The sequence below is a fragment of the Periophthalmus magnuspinnatus genome, chromosome 6 (genome assembly GCF_009829125.3).
Source record: "Periophthalmus magnuspinnatus isolate fPerMag1 chromosome 6, fPerMag1.2.pri, whole genome shotgun sequence".
Classification (NCBI taxonomy): Eukaryota; Metazoa; Chordata; class Actinopteri; order Gobiiformes; family Gobiidae; genus Periophthalmus; species Periophthalmus magnuspinnatus.
In genome coordinates this window covers 13,282,615-13,307,421 of record NC_047131.1, presented here as the reverse complement: position 1 = coordinate 13,307,421, position 24,807 = coordinate 13,282,615, and the positions used below count along the sequence as shown (strand labels likewise).

Genomic DNA, 24,807 nt, shown 5'->3' with positions numbered 1-24,807 from the left:
AGTTATTATACCAGGGAAAATGCTATGTGAAATTAATAGATTATATTTTGCGATCTTGATGTTTTGTTATTCAGCAGTTTTTACTAATTAATTTATCATTTATCTTGACAAGAATAAATTCAAATCAGGTACAGGCTCTTAAAGTTTTTGAAATATACTGCTTCTTAAAGGTGATCTGTCATATGTTGTGAAATAGTAATAGATCAAACTTTACCTCCTGCCAGGGTACGGCCATACACCCAGGCAGTGTATTCTCCCACTCCGGCACTAGTGACCGCAGCCACTCTGAAGCGGTAGGATCTGTATTTAGACAGGGCCTGCACTGTGAAGCTGGACTTGTCTGTGGTGCCATTGGTCACATTAAGGGACAACACGAAACTGTCGTCGACACAGTCCTGAATGTGATCTATAATAGCAGGGGACGATTCACAAACACGGGACAGCAGCTGTGCAATTATTTGGTACTGCCTGAGCAAGCCGGGGACAGTGAGTGGAGGGGACCACTCCAGAGTCATGTTGTTAGCTGTGGCCCCCGAGATGATGAGGCTGAGAGGGGCAGCTGGGACTGTGGAGCAATAAGGATATTAAACACATTTCAATATCGCAGTGAAAACAGTAGATTACACAAAGTACGCACTAAGGTCTGAGAGGATTTCTATTAAGAAGAAGATACACAGACTAGCTCAAAATATCTATCCAAGGACTACTGCCTCGATAGTTGTCCTTTGCTAGGACCAAGGTAGTAGGTAGTAGTACAATACATTTGCAACCATGTTAACTATTAACATGACCATTAAAAAGGTACACTATGTAGCTTTTCTGGTGGAGGGTCTGGCACTTACTTGTCTCCATGGAGTTGTAATTGGTTTGAACAGTAACTTGTTTATCTTGCATTTATTCAGTTATTGATATTTTTAATTGTAAAATTGTAAGTTAATTGTATCTCCATAGAGACAAGTAGGTGGACCCTCCATAAGAAAGTTACATAGTGAATCTTTAAACTAGAGTTGTCAAAAGTATCGAAAATCAGACACTAATCCATACTAAAACTTACTGAAACTAGATACTCATTTGAACAGGTATCAATACAAAAAAAAAAAAAAAAATCACATTCACAGTACAGAAATGAACTTTTCCTGAAAAGCTTTAGAATGATCTTGAGCTGTATGTAAGACCACGTAGACTGGTATATGCCCAAGGACTATCATGGAACCTATAGTAGGTACAGAAAGTGTTCAGACCCCCTTACATTTTTCTCTCTTTGTTATATTCCAGCATTTACTAAAATCATTTAAGATCATTTTTTCCTCATTAATGTACACACAGCACCCCATATTGACAGAAAAACACAAAATTGTAAACATTTTTGCAAAATTATTAAAAAAGAAAAACTGAAATATCACACGGTCTTAAGTATTCAGTAGTATTTAGACCCTTTGCTCAGTATTTAATAGAAGCTAATACAGCTAATTAGTCTTTTTGGGAATGATGCAACAAGTTTTTCACATCAGGATTCGGGGATCCTCTACCATTCCTCCTTGCAGATCCTCTCCAGTTCTGTCATGTTAGATGGTGAATGTTGGCGGACAGCCATTTTCAGGTCTCTCAGGAGATGTTCAATTGGGTTTAAGTCAGGGCTCCAGCTGGGCCATTCAAGAACAGTCACAGAGTTGTCCTGACCCACTGTTATTTTAGCTGTGTGCTTAGGGCCATTGTCTTGTTGGAAGGTGAACCTTCGGCCCAGTCTGAGGTCCTGAACACTCTGGAGAAGGTTTTTGTCCAGGATATACCTGTATTTGGCTGCATCCATCTTTCCTTCAATTGTAACCAATCATCCTGTCCCTATAGCTGAAAAGCACCCGCACAGTATGATGCTGCCACCACCATGCTTCACTGTTGGGACTGTATTGGACAGGTGGTGAGCAGTGCCTGGTTTTCTCCACAAATATCAGTTAGAATTAAGGCCAAAAAGGTCTATCTTGGTCTCATCAGACCAGAGAATCTTAGTGCTCACCATCTCGGAGTCCTTCAGGTGTTTTTTTAGCAAACTCCATGCAGGCTTTCATGTGTGCACTGAGAAGAGGCTTCCGTAGGGCCACTCTGCCATAAAGCCCCAACTGGTGGAGGGCTGCAGTGATGGTTGACTTTCTAGAACTATCTCCCATCTCCCGACTGCATCTCTGGAGCTCAGCCACAGTGATCTTTGGGTTCTTCTTTACCTCTCTCACCAAGGCTCTTCTCCCCTGATTGCTCAGTTTGGCCGGACGGCCAGCTCTAGGAAGGGTTCTGGTCGCCCCAAACATCTTCCGTTTAAGAATTATGAAGGCCACTGTGCTCTTAGGAACCTTAAGTGCAGCAGAAATTTTAACCTTGGCCAGATCTGTGCCTTGCCACAACTCTGTCTCTGAGCTCTTCAGGCAGTTCCTTTGACCTCACGATTCTCATTTGCTCTCACATGCACTGTGAGGTGTAAGATCTTATATAGACAGGTGTGCGGCCTTCCTAATCAAGTCCAATAAGTACAACCAAACACGGCTGGACTCCAATAAAGGTGTAGAACCATCTCAAGTTAAATATATGAGGGTCGCAGAAAGGGGTCTGATTACTTCTGGCTGTGTGATATTTCAGTTTTTCTTTTTTAATAAAAAATTTGAACAATTTCGTGTTTCTCTGTCAATATAGGGTGCTGTGTGTACATTAATGAGGAAACAACGTGAACTTAAATGATTTTAGCAAATGGCTGCAATATAACAAAGAGTGAAAAATTTAAGGGGCTCTGAATACTTTCCGTACCCACTGTACCTGGACGATTGAGGGATTACACAGATATAAAGCCACATGGGAATATAAAAGAAAGTACTATGATTTAATGTTGAAAATCACATTCTATTGTCTAAAGAAACAGTGTTTTTATTATGATCATGGTATCAGATTCTGTAGTAGAGTATCAAGTATATTCCTTAGCATCAAAATCACAATTTTGAACAAGCTAATTTTCAGCAATCCTCAGTGAAATTATCATGTACTCTGATGAGACACAAGAAAACTATATTTCTATAATAACATCTGAGTCTAACTGATGCCGTGCTGTACCTGACTCGGACAGCGTGCTGGCGGTACAGTTGACTGCATCTCCAGGCCCCGCAGAGTTGACTGCAGCTACAGTTAGAATGTAGTCTTGCTCTGGGGACAGGCCAGAGACGCTGTAGTTGGCTGTGTGTGCCTGATGGAGGAGCCTCTCTGCATTCACCTCCACTGTGATCTCATAGAACAGGATCTGGCCGTTGGGGTTGTCAGGGCGCTCCCACCATAACTGTACTGAGTCCCAGCTCACTCCAGTGCACAAGAGGTTTTTCACCGTGTCAGACACTGCACACACCGTTATAGGGTTTTCAGAAAGCATATGGTGCTTGAGCTCGTCTGCATTCTGCACTCAAGGTTACTCACATTTACATTTTAAGAAGATGAAAGAGAATAGACAAGGTTGAATTTGATGACAATTGGGGATGAATACTTTACATTAGCTTTATCATGTTAGGTTTAAATAATAGGTGTTTTCACACATAATACTACCAACAATTAAATCCTCATAATCCCCCAGTTCCTGTTTAGTCAGAGGAACCACCCACTTCCCCTGCTTGCGTTCACACAGTAACAGTGGCTAGTGGCAGTGGGTCTAAATGGCTTTAACACTATGCATCTGTATTAATGGGTTTCAGCTGCCTTTTCTATAGTGCCATTTTGAGGATGTTTGACCAAAAAGATATAGATTATTAATATAATAATATACTTTTCATTCTGAAACCCAACCCTTCATTTTAATTCTATTCAGCACTGTGCAAATGAAACCGTGATGCATAAAAAACAGAATTGCATGTACAATTCAACTCAGTTATTATCACAGTTATTCAAAAGTCAAATTATGACTTAAGAATTAAGAATTAACTGCTATGTAAGTATTTCTCTTGTGGATCAATGAAGTGGAATCACATCATAAATGTCTCTCTCTGACATTTGTACGTATCTTAAGATAATACAAAACTGTCTCTTGTATCTAATGTAATATGTATATTGTTAGAGCTTGTGTGTAACAGCACAGACCTGACTCGTTGGTAGTGAAGGTGACCGGGCTGCTGAACTGGTTGCCATGGCCCACTCGTGTGTAGCTGCACACACTTATCTCATAGGAGCTGTGGGGCCGGAACCCGGAGAGATGCTCCATAGTGGATGGACCCGAGGAATTCTACATACAAACAGTAAATATGATAGAGCAGGTTACATCATCTAGTGGAGGGAATAACACTGCTTTGACACTGCTTTGACTCTGTGCATTTGAGTGTGTAAATATCATGTTTGTGGTGCTTTGCGGTCTGTGAAATTGGAGTAAATATGACAGTGTGTGGGTACTTAGCAGCGAGCTGGGGTGTGTTTTTGGAGAGGGGGCTCTGGACTTTCGGGCTGTGAAATTAGCAGTACCTGGAGTGTGACCGTCTGTGTGATGAGCTCCCGGATCCTGAAGCCGTAGTGCGTCACCACTCCATTGGGCTCCAGAGCAGGCTCCCAGCTCAGCCACACTGACACCGCTGTGTGGTTGTATATGGTGAGGTTATATGGGGGGGACATGGGCCCTGGGGGACAGCAGGATTACACAGATAATATATTAAACAATATGTTGTTTTTCTATTGCACACATGTATATGTGGTTCTGTAACTTGTAGGGGCTGTGTTCTCAATACAGCGTTTCCTAACATGTACTCTACAACTACTTAATTTGTTTGAAACAATACTACAAATATATTACATTGTTTTCTTTTTAATAGAGCCCTGGGCATTTTATTCATTTGCTAAGTGTTCAAAGGAAATACACAATATTCAAAATCCCCTGAAATGGAACTTACATCCAAAATATCAATAAAGTATGTAAGAAATTCATCATTTTAATTTGAATGCATTTTTCAGATAGAAAAATCAATGAACAACCAAAGGTTTAATATCAAGAGGTAATACAAGATATTCACAGCTCGTAATGCACCTTTAAAGGGCGCATTACACTATTTTATGACTTATGCTATTATGCTGTTTTCTCATCAAAAACATACCTGTCGCTGTGTTTTGTTTCATTCACACACGTTTAACACACAAATCCTGAATATTTAGGCTGAGTTCTTCTCTCAAATGAAAACACTCTGTTCCATCATGTGATGTCATCTAGTAATACAGGAAGTGCTCCAGTGTGTTTTTAAACTCCATTCACCTTCACTAGAATCATTTGGATCATTTCAGCCTTGGAACAAAAGGTAAAAGGGCTTGTTAACTTGAAAACTGCTACTTCATGACATCACAAGGTGGAACAGAGCATTTTAAGGGTCAATTTTGTGTAATATAGGACATTTAAGACAAGGGAGGTATATCACGATGATTTGAGTGAGTATACAGATTTTAGTCCCCACAATGGCCCACACAGCTGATGGCTTTAAAAAGTCAATATAAATAAATATGAATAAATTTGAAGACAAATGTAGATAACAGTGTATTTCATTAAAAAATCATTACAAATACAAACACTTTCACATAGTAGATATGTATATCTACAAGGAAATTGACATCTCTTAACAGTTTGAAGATACACCCACGTTTGGTGCTCCATTTGGTTTAATTAGCTATTTTGTTTTTTTCATCGCAGAGATACTTGCCAAATGCATTTATTTTCACACAAACAGATATCTTGCACTGATTGAAACTGCTCCCAGGAAATGTAGCTCAAATCCACAGAGACCACACTAATTATTTGGAAAAATAGGAAGAATTGGTACAGCTGGCCAGGCTGTTGCCAAAGGCTCCACACTGCACCTTTAAAGCTTCATTAAGATCAAAGCCCAGGGATCATACATTTATAATCATGTGTTTTATGAAGATGCCTATTGGCCACACTCCCTCACCTCCTTCATCTGTATGCAGGTGCAGCATGAGAGCAGGTCCATTGCCTTTGCGGGTTGCCGCGGTGATAGATAAGTTATAGGCTGTGTATGGGAGTAAGTTGGTCAGCTCATATGAAGTCTCAGTAGTGAATGTGGTATTGGTGCCCCCGGGCCCAGACAGTGTTAGGGTATACTCTGTTATCTCCCCATTTGCCTCTAGAGGGCGCTGCCACACTACAGCGATAGAGGACGAGGACAGGTTCCGTGTCGACAGCAGAACTGGAGGCGACGAGGGAACTAATAAAACAAACAGAGAATGTGTGAGCTTTAAAAAAGCTGAAATATAGTATTTCCTTTTTTTCATAATATTTTAGCAGTGAATGAGGTCATCATGAAGCTTTTCATCTTTTTTAATTCTTTTCTGCTCTAAATTTCACTTTGAAACTTCTTTATATTACCATCGTCACGTGTCCTCAGGTGCAGTGTCCTTGTGTGGTTGTAAGCAATGCCAGCTGCTGTTGCCGGGGTAACGTTGAATACATAGGGGAAATATATCCTGAGCTTGGTAAATAGAAAGACAGTATCTGTAGTGGTCTGTCTGATGATCTTGTAAGGACGCCCTTGGTTGGATGTGTTGGGAGGGAGGGCTGCTTCCTGTAAGGTGAGCAGGTAATGCAGACGTCCATTGGGCTCCAGAGGGGGGTCCCAGGTGACTAGGATGGCCTGGGCGGTGGCGTTAGTGGCAGTCAGGTTGTGCACGGAATCACTGGGCACTAAAGATGTACAGAGGAGAATACATGTTAGCAACAAGCCACTGGTAAATCTGGTAATAGACATAGACACCATTATTGACATCAAGCAACCACACACAACAACACTGTCCTTGAATATCATGATGGTTATGGTCAGCATCTGTCACAGGCACTGGAATGATTAGGGGCCAGAAGCAGGTTTAATAATCAACAGACACATTTAACATAAATAATAGACAACAGCAGAGTGAATAAGGAGACATTACACATGGACACAGATTAAGGAGAAATGTGATGATAAAACATGGTGAATGAAATACTCATCCTGTCCTCCATGTTTGTACAGTGCTGTGCCTCTGCATTAGAGGCAGTGAGCAGTGCAAACAGGGAAAGAAAAGACAGCTCAAAGGACATAATGACACTTGAGAGATCCATAGGAGTGGGTGAGGCCCCAGTGGTGTGTCTGAGCCCAGAGGAAGGTGCCCCGGCTGGGCTGAGCGAAGCACAAGAGGCTAGCTGCCTTGGAGGTCCCCTGTGAGGCTGAGTAAGGCAGAAACACAGTCAATATAAGATCGAGAAAACATCGTAAGATCATATATACAAATGTGGCTTGTCAAAATCTGCACAATTTTTCACAAAATCACATAAAAACGCATACATCCATCAACAAAACGCATGAAGGGTTTGGGCATGATTAAATTTGTATGCAAATGTTAGTTTCTATGGAAACACAGCATTTATAAAACATTAAAGCAGCTAGTGTTTTTTTCTATGTTCAAATCCTGAAATTGTGCGAAGTTTAATCCTTGACACTACTGGTCATATTTAGAAAAAGGAAACACAAACTGCTTGTCTATAAAGATCATCATGGACAGACAGTTTGTAAGAAAGAGTTATTTCCTTTGCCTAACCGACACAAAGAGTTTTTATGTAATTTTCATCAGAAGAGGATCAGAGGTTTGAAAAAAGTGTGCAGATTGGTGTATATGCAGAAGTAAGCACATTGTGTCCTTTAGCATTGGGAGTGTGTGTGTGACAGACCTCCCTCTGGTAACAGTACAGTCATAGGCTCCGTCTGCACTCCTCCATCTCCCTGGATGGTGCTGGAGGTCATCCACACAGTGTAGTTGGTTCCCCCTATCAGCCCAGTCAGAGTGTAGGACATGACCACATCAGGAGAGGTGCTAACCTCTTTGGTGTACACTTTCTACAAATACAAACATAAAAAGCTGTTTTTCACAACAATTGCACACAATGGCTGATAGATAATATTGCTTCTCCTGCTGAGATTTCCTCATTTGTGGGACAGATAAAGGTTTTCTTATCTTATCTGGTAATAACTGCAAATATAATGAAAACTGTGACCATACAGTGTTGAAGTGTTGCTGTACTGGGACTGGACTGACAATAAAGTCTGAGACCAACTTTGGAGTCAGAACTGGTAGTAAGTGGAGTGCACATGATTCAGGTGCCCATACTGAAGTGAGGCACAGTGAGCTGAGGGTCCAGTAGCTTCTGGACCAGCAGATCTTGGCTACAATCCATCCAAAATCAATCTATAGCAATTCTGTCTACACCATCTAACCTCTTTCACTAGGGGTCCACATTGCCAGAGGGCACACTCATTAGACCACATCCTGAGCTGCTGCCCAAGAGCCTTGGCAGAGGGGCCCTATCAATAGTATCATGACCAAGTGCTGAAAGACATTGCAGAGGCCATCCACATAGGCATCTCAAGCAGGAAACACCAGCAAAGCAGCAAATTGGAGGAGCAAGGGACGGGCAGCTGAAGATCGACTTATGGGAGAGAACTCAAATTCCAAGATAACATTGTAGAGACCGCACTAAGGCCAGATATGGTACTACAGAAACAACAAGGCAAGTAGTCCTGCCAAAGTTGGCCCTGGGAAGACTGGACAGAGGCTGTTGAGAGAAACAGGGGAAAGTACATGGAGCGAGTGGGCACATGCTGGAGCCCAACCAGTCAAGTGTACTGCAGCCCCAGTGAAGTCAAAGGGTTTGCTGTGCACTCTCTTTCACAAGAGCCCTGTGAATGTTGGGGGTAAAAGATCTACATAATAAAAGAGCCATCAGAAACATCACAGATGCAACAGAGAAGGCATCAAGAAGCGTGGCAATCAGTTTTTGTGACTATTACTTGTCAATTTACTATTCACTGGCTTTGTTTAGCTTGTGTCTTACTTCGTAGCCTAAGTCTTAGACATTCAGAGTCATGTGTCTTACCTGTTCTGTTACAGTGTAGTTGTCTCTGTAGTAGATGGAGTAATGCACTATAATCCCGTTAGGCTCTCGAGGTGGGAGCCATGTTAGAGTGACTGAAGAGAAGGTCATGTTTGCAGTGGTCACATTGTGAGGAGGGTCAAAAGGCTCTGCAATCAAACAAACAAAATTACTAGCATTCAAGAAAACACGTGTTGTGTTGGTAAAGACCTTAATGCATACCACAGTTTACTGTTAACGGGACAGATTATACTAAGAGGCCTTTGAGATTTTATAATTTTATAATGTTTGGACCTCAAAAACAAGCTGAGATATTTTGTTTTGTTTTTGCAGACTGTTACTTTGGTGAAGTCTTCCCCTTTCCTTACAGATACTTGGTCTCATCTCTCTACAAAAGGAATTTAAACATGGAAGGGCCTATTTTTGATATCTTCATCAAACTGATATTTTCAGCTCAAAGTGTTAAAAGAAAACTAAAAAGAACATGAATAAATAAGTTTAAAACCTACAATAAAAATGTGCCCAAAGGCGTCTGAAAAAGTCTGAAAAAAGTGTCATATGTCCCCACTAATGGATGACACAGTTCATTATTAAAGGTCCTATATTGTGCAAAGTTGACTCCTGTATTACCCATGTTAGAATGTTATTACCTCATCAAAAACAAGTTGTGTTTTGTTTCATTCACACACATTTGAGTAACCATTTATTATTAGTCTGTCTAGATTGACAAAGCTCAAAATGTTCTGTTCCTCCTTGTGATGTCATGAAGCAGTACTTTTCAAGTTCACAACTACCATTTACCTTTAGTTCAGTAGAGATGATCATATCCAAAGCTAAAATTATCCAAATGATTCTAGTGAAGGTGTATGGAGTTAAAAAAAACAAAAAAAACCAGAATGGAGCACTTCCTGTATTACCATTTGATCACATCACAAAGTGGAACAGAGTGTTTTTGATTTGAGAGAAGAACTCAGCCTAAATATGCAGAATTTGTGTGTTAAACATGTGTGAATGAAACCAAACACAACTCTTGGTATGTTTCTGATGAGGACACAGGATTATAACACAGATCAGAAAATACCATAATATGGGCCCTTTAAGTGTATACATGACCTAGTTGTGCATGTTCTCACCTGCCACACTGGTAGAAAAGCTGATGTAGACAAGAACTCCTCCATCTCCCAGGCGGGTCCAGCTGGACACGGAGGCGTTGTAGGGGCTTTCAGAGTCGACATTTATCACCACCGAAGTCTTCGTTACATTCTGCCATTGCTCTGTCGTTTCATTCCTACCACAGTCACATACATAATACACTTCACTCACCCAGGTCTCCATTTCAAACTCTTACTGTAACACGTAACATATTTAGATCACCATGTTACCTTTTATTGTTTTGAAAATAATATATTAATTTTTAACACTGAGTCTCCCCTCGCTTTGTCACTCCTCCTTCATAGTACTATTACATTACAAGTGTGCATCCCACCAATGAAACTACTGGACATTGAATTAGGGAAGTTTGGGAAGTTCAAGTGTATTGGTTTGTATCTTGCTTTTGTATATTTATGGAAAATTGCCCTGTAGGAGCATGGGTGACGTAGGTTGGCACTGGACTGAATCTTACAGCTAACTGTATGGACAGTTTGAATAGAGACAGAGATCGGTAAACTACTCAAAGATGCACGGATGATATCCAAAACATCTCCAGGCATGGTTTCGATGCAAGAACACCATTATAACATGGTAGAAAGTTCCAAAAAGTCAATGTTGTATGATGCCCTCTCTTCAATATCCTACTCACCAAACTCTGACTTTGTAGTACAGGATGTCAGAATTGGCTTCCTGTGGCGCTTCCCAAGACAACTCCACCTCATAGTCAGATAACTTTCGAGCACGCAAGAACTGAGGTGGGGTATCAGGGGCTGAGATGTACAAGAGATTAACAACAAAATAGATACACAACTTAACCGGCAGTGCTTGGGATTAAAAAAATAATAATAATAAAACCATTAATAAAAGAAATGATTCCCCTGGTTAAAGCTGAAGCCACGTGCGCTGAATAGTACCTGTGATGTAACATTGATTAGCATGTGGAGAAACAAAGAGCTGTAATTCAAGAGAAGAGCAAGATTTAATCAGATAATCTCCTTCATCCATGATGTAATCCGGGATCCCGTGGAATACCTGGAAAAAAAATACAAAAACACCCTAATCCCTCACCGTCCTCCAGCGTGGTGATGTTGATGGGCTGGGTGAAGTTGCCTGGGCCGACCCGTGTGTAGGCCTGCACCCTGAGGCGGTACTCGGTGTACTTCTTGAGGTATTGGATAAGCAGGTGCTGGGTGCTGGAGGTGAGGTTGAGGAAGTGAGTGGAGTTCCAGAGCTCCAGACCGTAATGCGTAATGTTCCCGTTAGGAAGCTCAGGAGGCAGCCAGGTCACATTCACCTCACTGGGGCTGACCGACTCATAGGACAGGTTGTTTGGTGGTCCGCCCGGGACTGAGAAAGCAAGAAAAGTTTAGTTCACGAGCTGCCAAACTTTTCTCCCCTGAGAGTTACTGTTACATCTTGAAAAGGGCATTTATAAATGCAGTCTACAGGCTTTAGAAGAGGTACACCATAGTCCAGGGGAGTCCAAACGTTTTTTCATCAAAACAGAGACAAAGCAGAGGGCCGATCAAGGCCCATAGACTGGTGTCAATACAGTGAATAATTCACACGCATGCATTTATAACAGGTTAGAATGAACCAGACCTTTATTCATGCTTAGATCCTCAAAAGGACACTCTAAATATTAGATATTGGTTTATCAAGGTAGATTTTCAAAGCTTGCAGTAAAAAGTTCTACTTAAGGTGTTATGGGCCAATTCACCCGGAAGCCTGAGGGCCAAAAAAAAGAGGTCTGAGGGCTTTTGCTCCTGGGCCATAGTTTGAATGTGCCTGCCATAGACCATAAATTTAGTTTACGTATATGATCACAGTGTTCATTACTCAAACATTTTGCCCTAAGACCATAATATGTAGTTCTCTGCATGTGCATTTCTATAAACTAATAAATAGTCTATTCTTAGTAATGAGAATTATGTTGTGTTATGTTAAGAGGAATGAAGACCTGGAACATATCCCAAAGAACTTTTCAAACATTACAAGTATCAATGTATTTTTAAAAACAGTCATTGTCAAGGCAATAACTAATGGGGATTCAAATCAACAAATAACTAACTGTGCTATTTGGTGCATCAAGAGAGGGTACCGGTTCATATGGTTGGGTACACACAAGGTGCTTGGCCAAAGACTTAGTAGGTTGGGCACCCCTGGGTAAAGTTAATGGTTAATGGAAGGAGTTTCATAATTATGAAATGCACCTTTTGTGTAATGTCACATGCTATTGTTGCTTGGTATTACTTGTCCTTTAAGTGTCATGATACTAAATTTTTTTACTTGATTTCATAGTACTCAATACTGATACTCAATACTGATTCTGTTACCACAGTGACAATAAAAAACATTGTTAATTTAGACATCTATTAGTCTATGTGTCTTATACTTGTTCTGATACAGCTCGAGATCATTCTGAAGTTATTCATTAAAGGTTCATGTCTCTCCTGTGAATTTGACATTTTTAGTCTTGATTCATGCTCAAATGAATGTCTAATTTCGATACTAGTTTTAGTATCAATTAGTATCTGATTTTCAATACTTTTGACAATCACAGTATGAAATAATATAATATAGTAATATTTTATTCTACCTTCTTTGCTGGTCCTCCAAGCCTTGCAAAAAGACTACAACTGAAGCCAGCGTCAGACAATACTGGCACATTTAGAGGAATGTAAAATGCATAAACATACCATCCTCTCCAGACAGCAGATGTAATGAGTCTGATCTCTGGTTTCCATGGCCCAGGCGAGTGAATGCTCTCACAGACACATTGTAGAAGGAGAAGGGCTTGAGGTCCATTAGTGTGGCGCTGTGTGTGGTTGTGTTTATAGACATCTCGAAGGTGTCATTGCCGTAGTGGACTTGGTAATACTGAATGACTCCATTGGCCTGCTCAGGGGGAGACCAAGACAGAGTGGCAGTGGAGGGACTGGTGTCAACCACTGTGAGGTTTGTGGGTGGAGAGTCTGGCACTATGGATAACATGGAGAATAAAGTGATGGTTATAATAGATGGATTGGATGGATGGATAGATAGACAGACAGACAGATGTAGATAAACATGTTCTAATCCAAATGTCTAGAACGTACCATCCTCCTCTGTGTAAACATAGATGTACTCTTCATCAGTGAGCTCACTTTCTCCCACTGCTGTAGAGGCTGCCACACCAAGCTTATAGGCTGTATATTTTTCTAAATCTACCAGAAAAAATAAAAGCGGTTTGCAGTATGAATAGCTAAGTTTCAAATGACATCACAGCAAAAAGTAGCTCTATAATATTTTATGGAGATGGCTGTCAGGTAAATTGTTATGAATACTTTGCAGCTGATGTCATCAACATTCCCTGGGGAAATGTCTCCAATAATAGGATTCCGTTCAAAGTTCCATCCATCCATCCATCCATTTTCTTCCGCTTATCCGGGGCCGGGTCGCGGGGGCAGCAGTCTAAGCAGGGACTCCCAGACTTCCCTCACCCCGGACACGTCCTCCAGCTCCTCCGGTGGGACCCCAAGGCGTTCCCAGGCCAGCCGAGAGACATAGTCCCTCCAGCGTGTCCTGGGTCTTCCCCGGGGCCTCCTCCCGGTGGGACATGCCCAGAACACCTCCCTAGGGAGGCGTCCAGGAGGCATCCTGAGCAGATGCCCGAGCCACCTCAGCTGGTTCCTCTCAACGTGTAGGAGCAGCGGCTCTACTCCGAGCTCCTCCCGTGTGACCGAGCTCCTCACCCTATCCCTAAGGGTGCGCCCGGCCACTCTGCGGAGGAAGCCCATTTCAGCCGCTTGTATCCGCGATCTTGTCCTTTCGGTCATTACCCAAAGCTCATGACCATAGGTGAGGGTAGGAACGTAGATTGACCGGTAAATCGAGAGCTTCGCCTTCCGGCTCAGCTCCTTCTTTACCACAACGGACCGATACAGCGACCGCATCACTGCAGACGCTGCACCGATCCGCCTGTCAATCTCACGCTCCATCCTTCCCTCACTCGTGAACAAGACCCCGAGATACTTGAACTCCTCCACTTGGGGCAGAGACTCACCACCCACCCGGAGAGAGCAAACCACCTTTTTCCGGTCGAGAACCATGGCCTCGGATTTGGAGGAGCTGATTCTCATCCCAGCCGCTTCACACTCGGCTGCAAACCGCCCCAGTGCCTGCTGCAGGTCCTGGCCTGAAGAAGCCATCAGGACAACATCATCTGCAAACAGCAGAGATGAAATCCTGTGGTTCCCAAACCAGGCCCCCTCCGGCCCCTGGCTGCGCCTAGAAATTCTGTCCATAAATATAATGAACAGAACCGGTGACAAAGGGCAGCCCTGGCGGAGTCCAACATGCACTGGGAACAGGTCTGACTTACTGCCGGCAATGCGAACACAGCTCCTGCTCCGGTCATACAGGGACCGGACAGCCCTTAGCAAAGAGCCCCGGACCCCATACTCCCAGAGCACCCCCCAAAGGACACCACGAGGGACACGGTCGAATGCCTTCTCCAGATCCACAAAACACATGTGGACTGGTTGGGCATACTCCCATGAGCCCTCGAGGACCCGATGGAGAGTATAGAGCTGGTCCAGTGTTCCACGACCAGGACGAAAACCACACTGCTCCTCCTGAATCCGAGGTTCGACTATCGGTCGGATTCTCCTCTCCAGTACCCTGGAATAGACCTTACCGGGAAGGCTGAGGAGTGTGATTCCCCTGTGATTGGAACACACCCTCCGGTCCCCCTTCTTATACAGAGGGACCACCACCCCGGTCTGCCATTCCACAGGTACTGTCCCCGACCGCCACGCGATGTTGCAGAGACGTGTCAGCCAAGACAGTCCCACAACATCCAGAGACTTGAGGTACTCAGGACGGATCTCATCCACCCCCGGAGCCTTGCCACCGAGGAGCTTGCCAACCACCTCAGTGACTTCAGCCAGGGTGATGGACGAGTCCGCCTCTGGGTCCCCAGTTTCTGCTTCCTCCTCGGAAGACGTGACAGTGGGATTGAGGAGATCCTCAAAGTATTCCTTCCACCGCCCGACAACATCCCCAGTCGAGGTCAGCAGCTCTCCACCCGCACTGTAAACAGTGTTGGTGAAGCACTGCTTTCCCCTCCTGAGGCGTCGGACGGTTTGCCAGAATCTCTTTGAGGCCGTCCGATAGTCCTCCTCCATGGCCTCCCCGAACTCCTCCCAACCCCGAGTTTTTGCCTCTGTGACCGCCCGAGCCGCGGCACGCTTGGCCTGCCGGTACTCATCAGCTGCCTCAGGAGTCCCACGAGCCAACAAGGCTCGATAGGACTCCTTCTTCAGCTTGACGGCATCCCTTACTTCCGGTGTCCACCACCGGGTTCGGGGATTGCCGCCGCGACAAGCACCACAGACCTTACGACCACAGCTACGAGCAGCCGCATCAACAATAGAGGTGGAGAACATGGCCCACTCGGAGTCCATGTCTCCAACCTCCCCCGGGATCAGGGAGAAGCTCTCCCGGAGGTGGGAGTTGAAGACTCCCCTGACGGAGGGCTCCGCCAGACGTTCCCAGCAGACCCTCACAATACGCTTGGGCCTGCCAGGTCTGTCCGGCTTCCTCCTCCGCCAGCGGATCCAACTCACCACCAGGTGGTGATCAGTTGACAGCTCAGCCCCTCTCTTCACCCGAGTGTCCAAGACACGCGGTCGGAGGTCAGATGACACGACAACAAAGTCGATCATCGACCTCCGACCTAGAGTGTCCTGGTGCCACGTGCACCGATGGACACCCTTGTGCTCGAACATGGTGTTTGTTATGGACAAGCTGTGGCTAGCACAGAAGTCCAATAACAAAACACCGCTCGGGTTCAGATCGGGGAGGCCGTTCCTCCCAATCACGCCCCTCCAAGTGTCACTGTCGTTACCCACATGGGCGTTGAAGTCCCCCAGGAGAACAACGGAGTCCCCGGTTGGTGCACTGTCTAGTACCCCTCCCAGGGACTCCAAGAAGGCCGGGTACTCTGCACTGCTGTTTGGCCCGTAGGCCGACACAACAGTGAGAGACCTGTCCCCGACCCGAAGGCGCAGGGACGCGACCCTCTCGTTCACCGGAGTGAACCCCAACACGCAGCGGCTGAGCTGTGGGGCAATGAGCAAGCCCACACCAGCTCGCCGCCGCTCCCCGCGGGCAACGCCAGAGAAATGGAGAGTCCAACCCCTCTCAAGAAGATGGGTTCCAGAGCCCAAGCTGTGTGTGGAGGTGAGGCCGACTATATCTAGCCGGTAACGCTCAACCTCCCGCACAAGCTCAGGCTCCTTCCCCCCCAGCGAGGTGACATTCCATGTCCCCAGAGCTAGTCTCCATGTCCGGAGATCCGGTCGTCGAGGTCCCCGCCTTCGACTGCTACCCGGATCTCTCCGCACCCGCCCCTCATGGCTCCTCCCGCAGGTGGTGGGTCCACGGGAGGACGGCCCCACGTCGTTTCTTCGGGCTGGGCCCGACCGGGCCCCGTGGGGAAAGGCCCGGCCACCAGGCGCTCGCTGCCGAGCACCCACCCCAGGCCTGGCTCCAGGATGGGGCCCCGGTAACGCCAGTCCGGGCGACGTAAACGGCCTCGTTGGATTTCTCTTCATGATGGGCTTCTGAACCGCTCTTAGTCAGACCCGTCTCCCAGGACCTGTTTGCCATGGGTGACCCTACCAGGGGCATGAAGCCCCCGACAACATAGCTCCCAGGATCATTCGGGTGCTCAAACCCCTCCACCACGGTAAGGTGGCGGTTCGGGGAGGGGTCCGTTCAAAGTTTACATTACATACAAAAAAACTCCTAACACTGTAGATAAGTGTTCTGAGTGTGATTCTTGTGTTAGTTTATCAGTTCATATTTCAGTTTTTTTTTTTTTTTTTTTTTTTTTTTTTTTTTTTTTTTTTTTTTTTTTTTTTTTTTTTTTTTTTTTTTTTTTTTTTTTTTGACAATTTAAAATGTAAACTTTGAAAAAAAAAATGTTCAAAGTTTACATTTTAAATTGTCAAAAAACTGAAATATGAACTGATAAACTAACACAAGAATCACACTCAGAACACTTATCTACAGTGTTAGGAGTTTTTTGTAAATTATGGTACTTAATAAAAAATCACATCCTTTGTATTTGCTAATTACGTCCCTTCAAATTGCAATTAATCGTGCAACCCTAAACTGAATACAACCAATACTTAGAAATAATACATGGTTACCTTCACTCCAATCACCAATACAACAACTTTTCTAATTCTACTTTTCTACAAAATCTTACAAATACACTAAAACATGTTACGACTTACCTGTTATTAATAGGGCTGTGCCATTGCTCTCCCACTGCTGCTCCTGGCTATTGTGCACTTTCAGCCCATAGATGGTGTAATGTGTGATTCGCCCGTTGGGGTTCACAGGAGGAACCCAGCTGACCAGTATGGAAGTGGAGCTGATGTTCTGGTAAGTAACGTTCAGCACAGCACTAGGTACTGAGGGAACAATATACACTCACAGCATTAAAGTGCATAGGATAGGTTAGACTAAACATTTCATAATAATTAACATAATTATATTACATTTTATTTAGAATCTTGCCTAGTCTGCTTTTTCTTTTCTAGTTTTGTAATTTTGGTGAAGTTTATAATTTGACTTCCTGGTTGGACATTTTGAATAGAATTGATGACAGTTGATGACACAGGTAGAAGGATTATAATTATAGACTGTATTCATGGGTTTCAAGCTATGGCTACCATCTCTGTGGTCGTAGCAATTAAGTCAAGTCAATATATTATATCATTTGAATGTGGAAAGATCCTCTATGGTTCCTCACAAAGTCCTTCAAATGAGAAAGAAATTGTTTGTCTAAAACCTATGAATAAAGAAATGGACTAAGGGACCTTTATGTCACCCAGAGCGTTTGACTTTTGTCAAATGAAGACAATCGAGAAGAGCAGGAGCAAATTTGGAGCTGAGTTCCATATTTAGATTTCCAACAGCTAGTACCATGGCAACCAAGGAGCCAATTTGGAGCAAAGCTGTTGTAGGTAATGCCTCTTCCCGCCCACACCGCTGGTTTAAGAGGCTGTGGGTACTTAGCAAAACTATCAATCAAAATTGTTGCTAATGCTAGCGGGAGGGACCTTGGCAGGGCAGCTGAATGGTCTGTTATTAATGCTCATATCTTGATTTAGAGACAAAATAACAAAATAAAAGAATCATATAGAGCGAGTTGATACAAATGATTAAAGACCAAAATGATGAGCCTGACAGCAACAATTACGGAGAGAGGGAATTTTAGAAAGTGAATTGGAGCCCTGCTCATTCTCTATTTGGAACGTGGAAGCTAGCACATTAGCCATGCCCATTTATATATATATATATATATATATATATATATATATATATATATATATATATATATATATATATATATACTATTGACTATTACTGCCTGTATTTTGCAACTTTTACTTTTCTTCACAAACTACCACTTAACTGATAATACATTTTCACCACAGGTACTATCCCACCAAACAAGGCAAAAAATATATGACTATGTCAAACACACTGTAATATTGTACATGAATTGTAATGGTAGTGGGAGTGTACCCTGTTCCCTGGTTTTCTCCATGATGTCTGCAGCAGGACCCTCTCCCACTGTGGTGAAAGCACTGACCCTGAACTTGTACTCGGTGAAGGGGTTCAAATCTGACACTAAGTAAGACATCTCCTCCGACAGAACATCCAGCATCTCTTCTTTCACGGTCACACTGGCTGTAACACACACACATTATACCTGTTAAACTCACATATTGTATTTTATAACAAAATGCAATATAATGTTGTGATTTCAAAATAGTATTATGGCATTTTATAATAGATTAAATGGCAAACTCTATAAAATGTAATGATTTGTTGCTGCTGTAAAGAAATCCCGAAGGAGTTATACAGACAGACTATAGTTCAAGATAAAGGAACTACTGATGAGAGTTGTCAAAAGTATAAAAAATCATATACTAATCCATATTAAAAATTTTATCAAAGCTAGATTTGAGATGTTTGAGCGGTTGTTGATTTCTATGCTATGAATGTGACTTTTTAGTATCAATCTTTCCTGAATAGCTTTAGCATTTTCTAGTGTCTAAATCAGTTTTGAATATTGAGTCTATTCCTTACTATTGAAATTGAGTTTGAAATTTTAGCATTGTCACAATACTACTACTCATACAAGTATTTTAGACTTAAAGGTGCAAGACATACATAATGCACCTTTAACGTCATGTGGCGGGTCCCCTATACTGCTTTCATCTGTATTGAGATGTTATTGATTTGCCTGGAAAATTCCACAGTCAGGTATTAAACTTAGTAATCTCCACTACACAAAATCACGTTACAAATGAGATCTGTAGAGAGGTGACTCCCCTCACAGTAGAATGCATATTTTTTGCGATTACTGTCATTGAATATTGAAGATAGATAAGTTCACTGCATTACTGTTGAACATTTCATGCAAAGTAATAGTCTCTATGGAGACAAGCAAGTGATAGACGCTCCCACCAGAAAAGTTACATAGTGCAGCTTTAAATTTCAAAGTACATTACACACATCCATTCTGAGAGATTAGGATATAAATTAAATGTTACCTGTGATGCCAGAGCCTGTAACGTAAGACGTGTAGTGCTCGGTCACTGAAGTATCACGGGTGTTTATCGAGTGATAAGCCGTGGAAATAGACTCAGATGTCATATCTGTTCTGGACTGCTGCGTGAGCCAGGATGGGTGTGTCACAGGAGGTGCAGAGGTGACAGAGTAAGCATGGGTGGGGCTGTGAGATGTGGGGGTATCTGTGCTGTCTGAAGCCATGCTATAAAATTCTTTAGTGGCTGTGTAAGTCAAGCTGGTGTGGGCACTCGGCATGGGTTCAGCAGTGGCATGAGGGTTGTTGGTTATGCCGGCAGTAGTGGAGTCAGAGGGGCGTTTGGAAACTGAAGGAGTGAAGGAGGCAGGCGATGTGATAAAGTCTGCGTTTCTCTTACGCCTTCCAGGGCTGTTGGTAAACGTCTGCTCCTCGTATAGGCCAGTTGTGCTCTCATTCTGTACACAGACACAAAATTTCAGTTGTTAATATATTATATGATTGGGTGGGGGTCTGCCACCTGCTTGCCTTCATAGAGATGTCTTTGCCTACAGTATTCCAGACTATGGCATTAAATGTATTTGTCCTCAAGCAGGAGATGGAAAAAGGCAAGTAATAGTTTAGATCTGTGTAAAGACAACCCCGCTCACAATTAAAAAGCTGTTTTTTCAAGTTATTTTTGAGATATAAAAACACCTGTAATGGAAAAAATCCCAGATAGGAAAGTTAAATGCAATTCTATGGAACATTCTATGAATTACATGGTGACAAGCAACTGACTGACCCTGCACTAGAAAAGTTACAAAGTGCATTTGAATTCAAATGAGAAAAAAAAAAAATCTCCACTGGCAGATAGTTTTGTCTAAAATGAGAAATAAGAGTAATGAAAGTTGAAACTGTCAGAAATAGATAAAAATCAAAACTAACTTGCAAAAGATACCAATTGGTCATTGTAACATATGACAGTGAATATATAAGAGTGTACATAGCTGGCCATACCAGAGGAGCTGTGAGGGTGATGTCCTGCAACAGTGTCTCCTGCACCAGGACCTGCAGTCTGTACTGAGTGATGGGACCATTAGGCTGAGCAGGGCTCTTCCAGCTCACTCTGATAGACAGAGAGTCCTCTGCTTCTGCTGTCAGGGCCTGAACAGCACTGGGGGCTGAGCACAGTTACAGTTAAACGCACATACAAAATAAGGACAGGCTTAAATTCAGCTGTTTCCTTGTTGTTTGTTTCCTGTCAAATATTGCTGTCAGCTATATTTGCCTTGCAGAATTGTTTGCCTCTCATAAAATTCATATATATGCACTCACTCTCCCCTCCACCTGCTTTTAACAATTTTAGCTCCATGTCTCTACTCCTACTACACCTTCAGCATCACCATCTCTTCCTCTTCACTGGCAGTTGTCTGGGCCCTGGTGTAGATATTTTCTCTGCAAATCTGTCATGCTATCACTTGCTTGGAACAAAGTGTTTAAAGAAGGGATATTTTATGGTGTATTAACTACTAACACATAACATATTTAGATCACCATGTCACCTTTTATACTTTTGAAAATGAAAACAACATATTAAAATGTTTAATAAGTTTCAGTTTTGTTTTTGATGCTGTGAGTCTCCCCTCCCTTTGCTCTCCATGCTAAATACTTCTCCCTTCAGAGCACTATCACAACACAATGAACATGCATCCTGCTAATGCAACTACTTTGGATCAGGTTTGTCAAGTTGTAGTGTTGTAGTGTCATGCTTTTGTATATTTATAGAATATTGCTTTGCGGTAGCATGGGTGAGGTAGGCTTATGGGCTGAGCATTGTACACGCTCATACTAACTGTAAGGAAGACTTTGAATAAACATGCATGGTTGACATCTAGGCATGTTTTCGAAAGCTCCAAAAAGTACATTTTGCATAATAACCCCTATTTAAATATATCTATTCCAGAAACTTTTTATTGCACCATTTGTCTTTGTCAGTTTAATTTTCTCCTAGTTGAACTTCTTGTATATCAAATGCACCTTCAGCCGCTGTGATTAGACGCCTCTCTGCTGCTGGACCCAGTTCTCCTGCTGATTTGGCTCGAACAATCACAGTATACTTGGTGTAGGGCATCAAACCGCTGAACTCAAAGTTTGTGTCAAAAGTGCTTCCATTCAGGAAATAACCTAGACAGGGAGAAAAAAAAAGAAACACATTGGATTTTTTTATCCATAATGTGTCTGTGTAATCCCTCAGTCGTCCAGGTCTGATCCATAGCAAAAGATTAAGTTTAAATCTGTCAACTGGACAAATTGTTGTAGGAGGTTAAAGGTTGAATAGGGTGGTTTCAGCTGAAACTGGAGACAATAGCTGTTTACAGTTTTAGTGTAGTTAGCTCCTCCCTTCAGACAGATATAAGGCAGTGTCCAGCAGTAAACTGACCAGAACTGAAGAAGCAGCTTGGATGAGCAGCGAAACGTCTTCACTCCTACAACAATTTGTGCAGCTGACAGATTTAAACTTAATCTTTTGCTATCCATAGTGTGGCAATGCATAAATGTTGCCCCCCAGCACAGTAGCCAAAAATCTTTTTTTTTAATATCCATATAATATCCATAAGAAAAAATCACAAGTATGTATATTAACAATACCATTTAGACACTTTGCATTCAACCACTATAGGCTTAAAATTATTGAATAGACTTTAGTGATGCCATTTTAAGCTCAGCTTTACCTGTGGGGCCATGGAGCTGCAGGACGTAGCTGAATTTCCCTGTCACAATTCTGGGAGAAATCCAGGACAACACAACAAACCTGGAGGTCATATTCAGTAAGGTCAGGTTCCGTGGAGAGTCCTCGGGAGCTGTACAAAAATAAATTACCAACATTATACTTTAACTTTCTCAAAAATATGTTGTCTGATTATTTAAAAATCTCTTCACGGCAACTATTTGAATGTTGGTCAATCTGCTTGTCTTTTATTGATTTTTGAACTTTCTGTTGATTAAATCAACCATTTTGTGAAGCCCTGTGGGAGTGATGTTGGGCTTTACAAAAATATATTGAATTGAACCAATCAAATTTAAATAATGCTTACATTTACTGCAATCAATTAATCACAAAAATGAAAAACAAACAATTAAATTTAATTCAGAATGATATAAATGCCCATTCTGCCTCTCCAAAGCTGGAGCAAAACCAAATGTCTAATCTGCAGTGGCTTTTAAACACATCTAAAAATGATTACAGTGATTTTAACAATGGCAATTTTAATATCTCATAACTGTTATTAGTCTTTAAGCGAGTAGCCCGAGATGGAAAGGAAGTGCCAATAATACTCTATGGACCTTATGTAAATGTTACAACACATAAGCACACACCTGATTCTGGCATGTGGACCATAACAGAGCCGGTTTTGCCCTCTCCCTCGGATGTGAAGGCGGACACTTCAAACAGATAGGGAGTGAATGGTCGGAGCTGATCCACTCCCACAGATATGGGCACTTTCCACAGAGCCGCTGGGGGCACCGCTGAGAGGGTGATGGGGGGAGATGAGGCGGTCATCTCCAGAGGACTCACAGTAGCCCGCGACAGGATTTCTGCTGCATCCTGGTAAGTGATAAAAGATAGAAGAGCAAGGGTTAGGAATCAAGGAGCAGCTATGCAACGTTTCCAGTATTACTGGGGCATCTATAAGATCATTTCTGTAATCAATCTGTTCTGCAACATTTCGTGATTTAGTGATAGTAATGGTCTATCACAGTGTATCACAGCAGCAAAATTATTATTATTTTTTTTGTAATGGCACTATAAATACTGAGTTGATGACCAGAAATCTTTGCACTGGAGGAGTCCTCTCCAAAACACCATCCCAAAAGTCTGAGCCTTTTTCAGTCAATGGTTAACGTATCAGTGTAAAGATCAGACAGTCTGCTGAAAACGCAGCTTGTTGAGACAGATTGGATCTTTGAGCCTGACAATGATCGACACAACATGTCCAAAGTGGTCAGGAAACGTTTATCACACAGAGGGTCATCATTCTAGAGAGGCACAGCCACTTTCCCCAGTAGAATCTAAATGAGAGACTGTGGAGAGCACTCAGGGCCAGTGGTCAAAAATCCCACCGGGGCTGTGCAGATATTATAAAAATCAGTGATGAAATATAAGATATAGATATTAACAACAATTATTGTGAAAAGGACTTGTCACTTGTCAACATAGAGCTTACACAGACAAATAAACAAAAAGTCTTATATTTCAGTGTGGCAGTGTGACACTTACAATTTAGTAAGTCTAACATTACATGGTTCCATAATCTGGGCACTGCCACAGAAAAGGCTCAGTCACCTCTGGTGTTGAGCCTAGCTTTGGGCACAGCCAGCAGGAGCTGATCATCTGACCTCAGGGCTCTGGGTGGAATATAGAGCTGTAGTAACTCCCACATATATAGAGGACCCATAGAGTGTAGGCATTTAAACACAATCAATAACATTTTGAATTGCACCCAATATGAAATAGGGAGTCAGTGGAGGTTGCACGGCAACCTTTTGTCTCTTAGTTTTAGTCAGCAGACAAGCTGCAGCGTGGACATTCTGTAAGCACCGCAGGGAGCCCTGCTCCAGCCCCACATACAAAGAATTACAATAATCCAGACATGATGTTACAAATGTGCTTTTGTGCCCACAAAGGTAGGGCTTTACTTTAGCAAGGACACTCAGCTGAAAGCTGGACTTTATGACAGAGCTAACGTCCAGTTTGAACATAGAGGCCAAAATCATCCCAAGATTCCTCATTGCAGGGCGACAATAAGAGGACGGAGAACCAATCACACTGTCATGCCCAAGCAGCAGGTTAGTTTGGCCAAACACCACAATCTCAGTTTTATTTTCATTTAAGTTCAGGAAGTTTGTGCTCAGTAAAGTCTGCACATCTCTGAGACAGTCCTGCAGAGCTCTGACTGTGGCCTAGCTGTCACTGGCAGTCACTGGCAGATATAGTCGAACATCAAATTCAAAGGGAAGCATGTACAGAGCGAACAGGGCCGGCACTAATGTCGAACCCTAGGGGACAACGTGCTCTAAGGGAGGGACAGAGGAGAAGTACTGTTCTAGGTTCACAGAAAAATTCCCACCTGATAGATAGGATCAAAAC

The 24,807-nt window shown here is 42.8% G+C and overlaps 1 protein-coding gene across 1 annotated transcript in view; it reads right to left on the bottom strand.

Annotated features, from left to right (window-relative positions):
* The window catches only part of ptprq (protein tyrosine phosphatase receptor type Q), a 70,053-nt gene that overhangs the window by 21,966 nt on the left and 23,280 nt on the right, over positions 1-24,807 (bottom strand). The window contains exons 24-43 of the mRNA XM_055222575.1: positions 23,037-23,265; positions 22,391-22,519; positions 21,696-21,842; positions 20,676-20,839; positions 19,684-20,134; positions 18,650-18,814; positions 17,350-17,529; positions 13,162-13,269; positions 12,763-13,044; positions 11,132-11,410; positions 10,713-10,833; positions 10,095-10,199; positions 8,915-9,062; positions 7,712-7,877; positions 6,377-6,691; positions 5,940-6,215; positions 4,477-4,628; positions 4,102-4,243; positions 3,094-3,369; positions 215-565 (exon numbers count right to left, since the gene is read on the bottom strand). Coding sequence (XP_055078550.1) covers positions 215-565; positions 3,094-3,369; positions 4,102-4,243; positions 4,477-4,628; positions 5,940-6,215; positions 6,377-6,691; positions 7,712-7,877; positions 8,915-9,062; positions 10,095-10,199; positions 10,713-10,833; positions 11,132-11,410; positions 12,763-13,044; positions 13,162-13,269; positions 17,350-17,529; positions 18,650-18,814; positions 19,684-20,134; positions 20,676-20,839; positions 21,696-21,842; positions 22,391-22,519; positions 23,037-23,265 — 4,186 coding nt within the window. The remainder of the gene's footprint in view (positions 1-214; positions 566-3,093; positions 3,370-4,101; positions 4,244-4,476; positions 4,629-5,939; positions 6,216-6,376; positions 6,692-7,711; positions 7,878-8,914; positions 9,063-10,094; positions 10,200-10,712; positions 10,834-11,131; positions 11,411-12,762; positions 13,045-13,161; positions 13,270-17,349; positions 17,530-18,649; positions 18,815-19,683; positions 20,135-20,675; positions 20,840-21,695; positions 21,843-22,390; positions 22,520-23,036; positions 23,266-24,807) is intronic.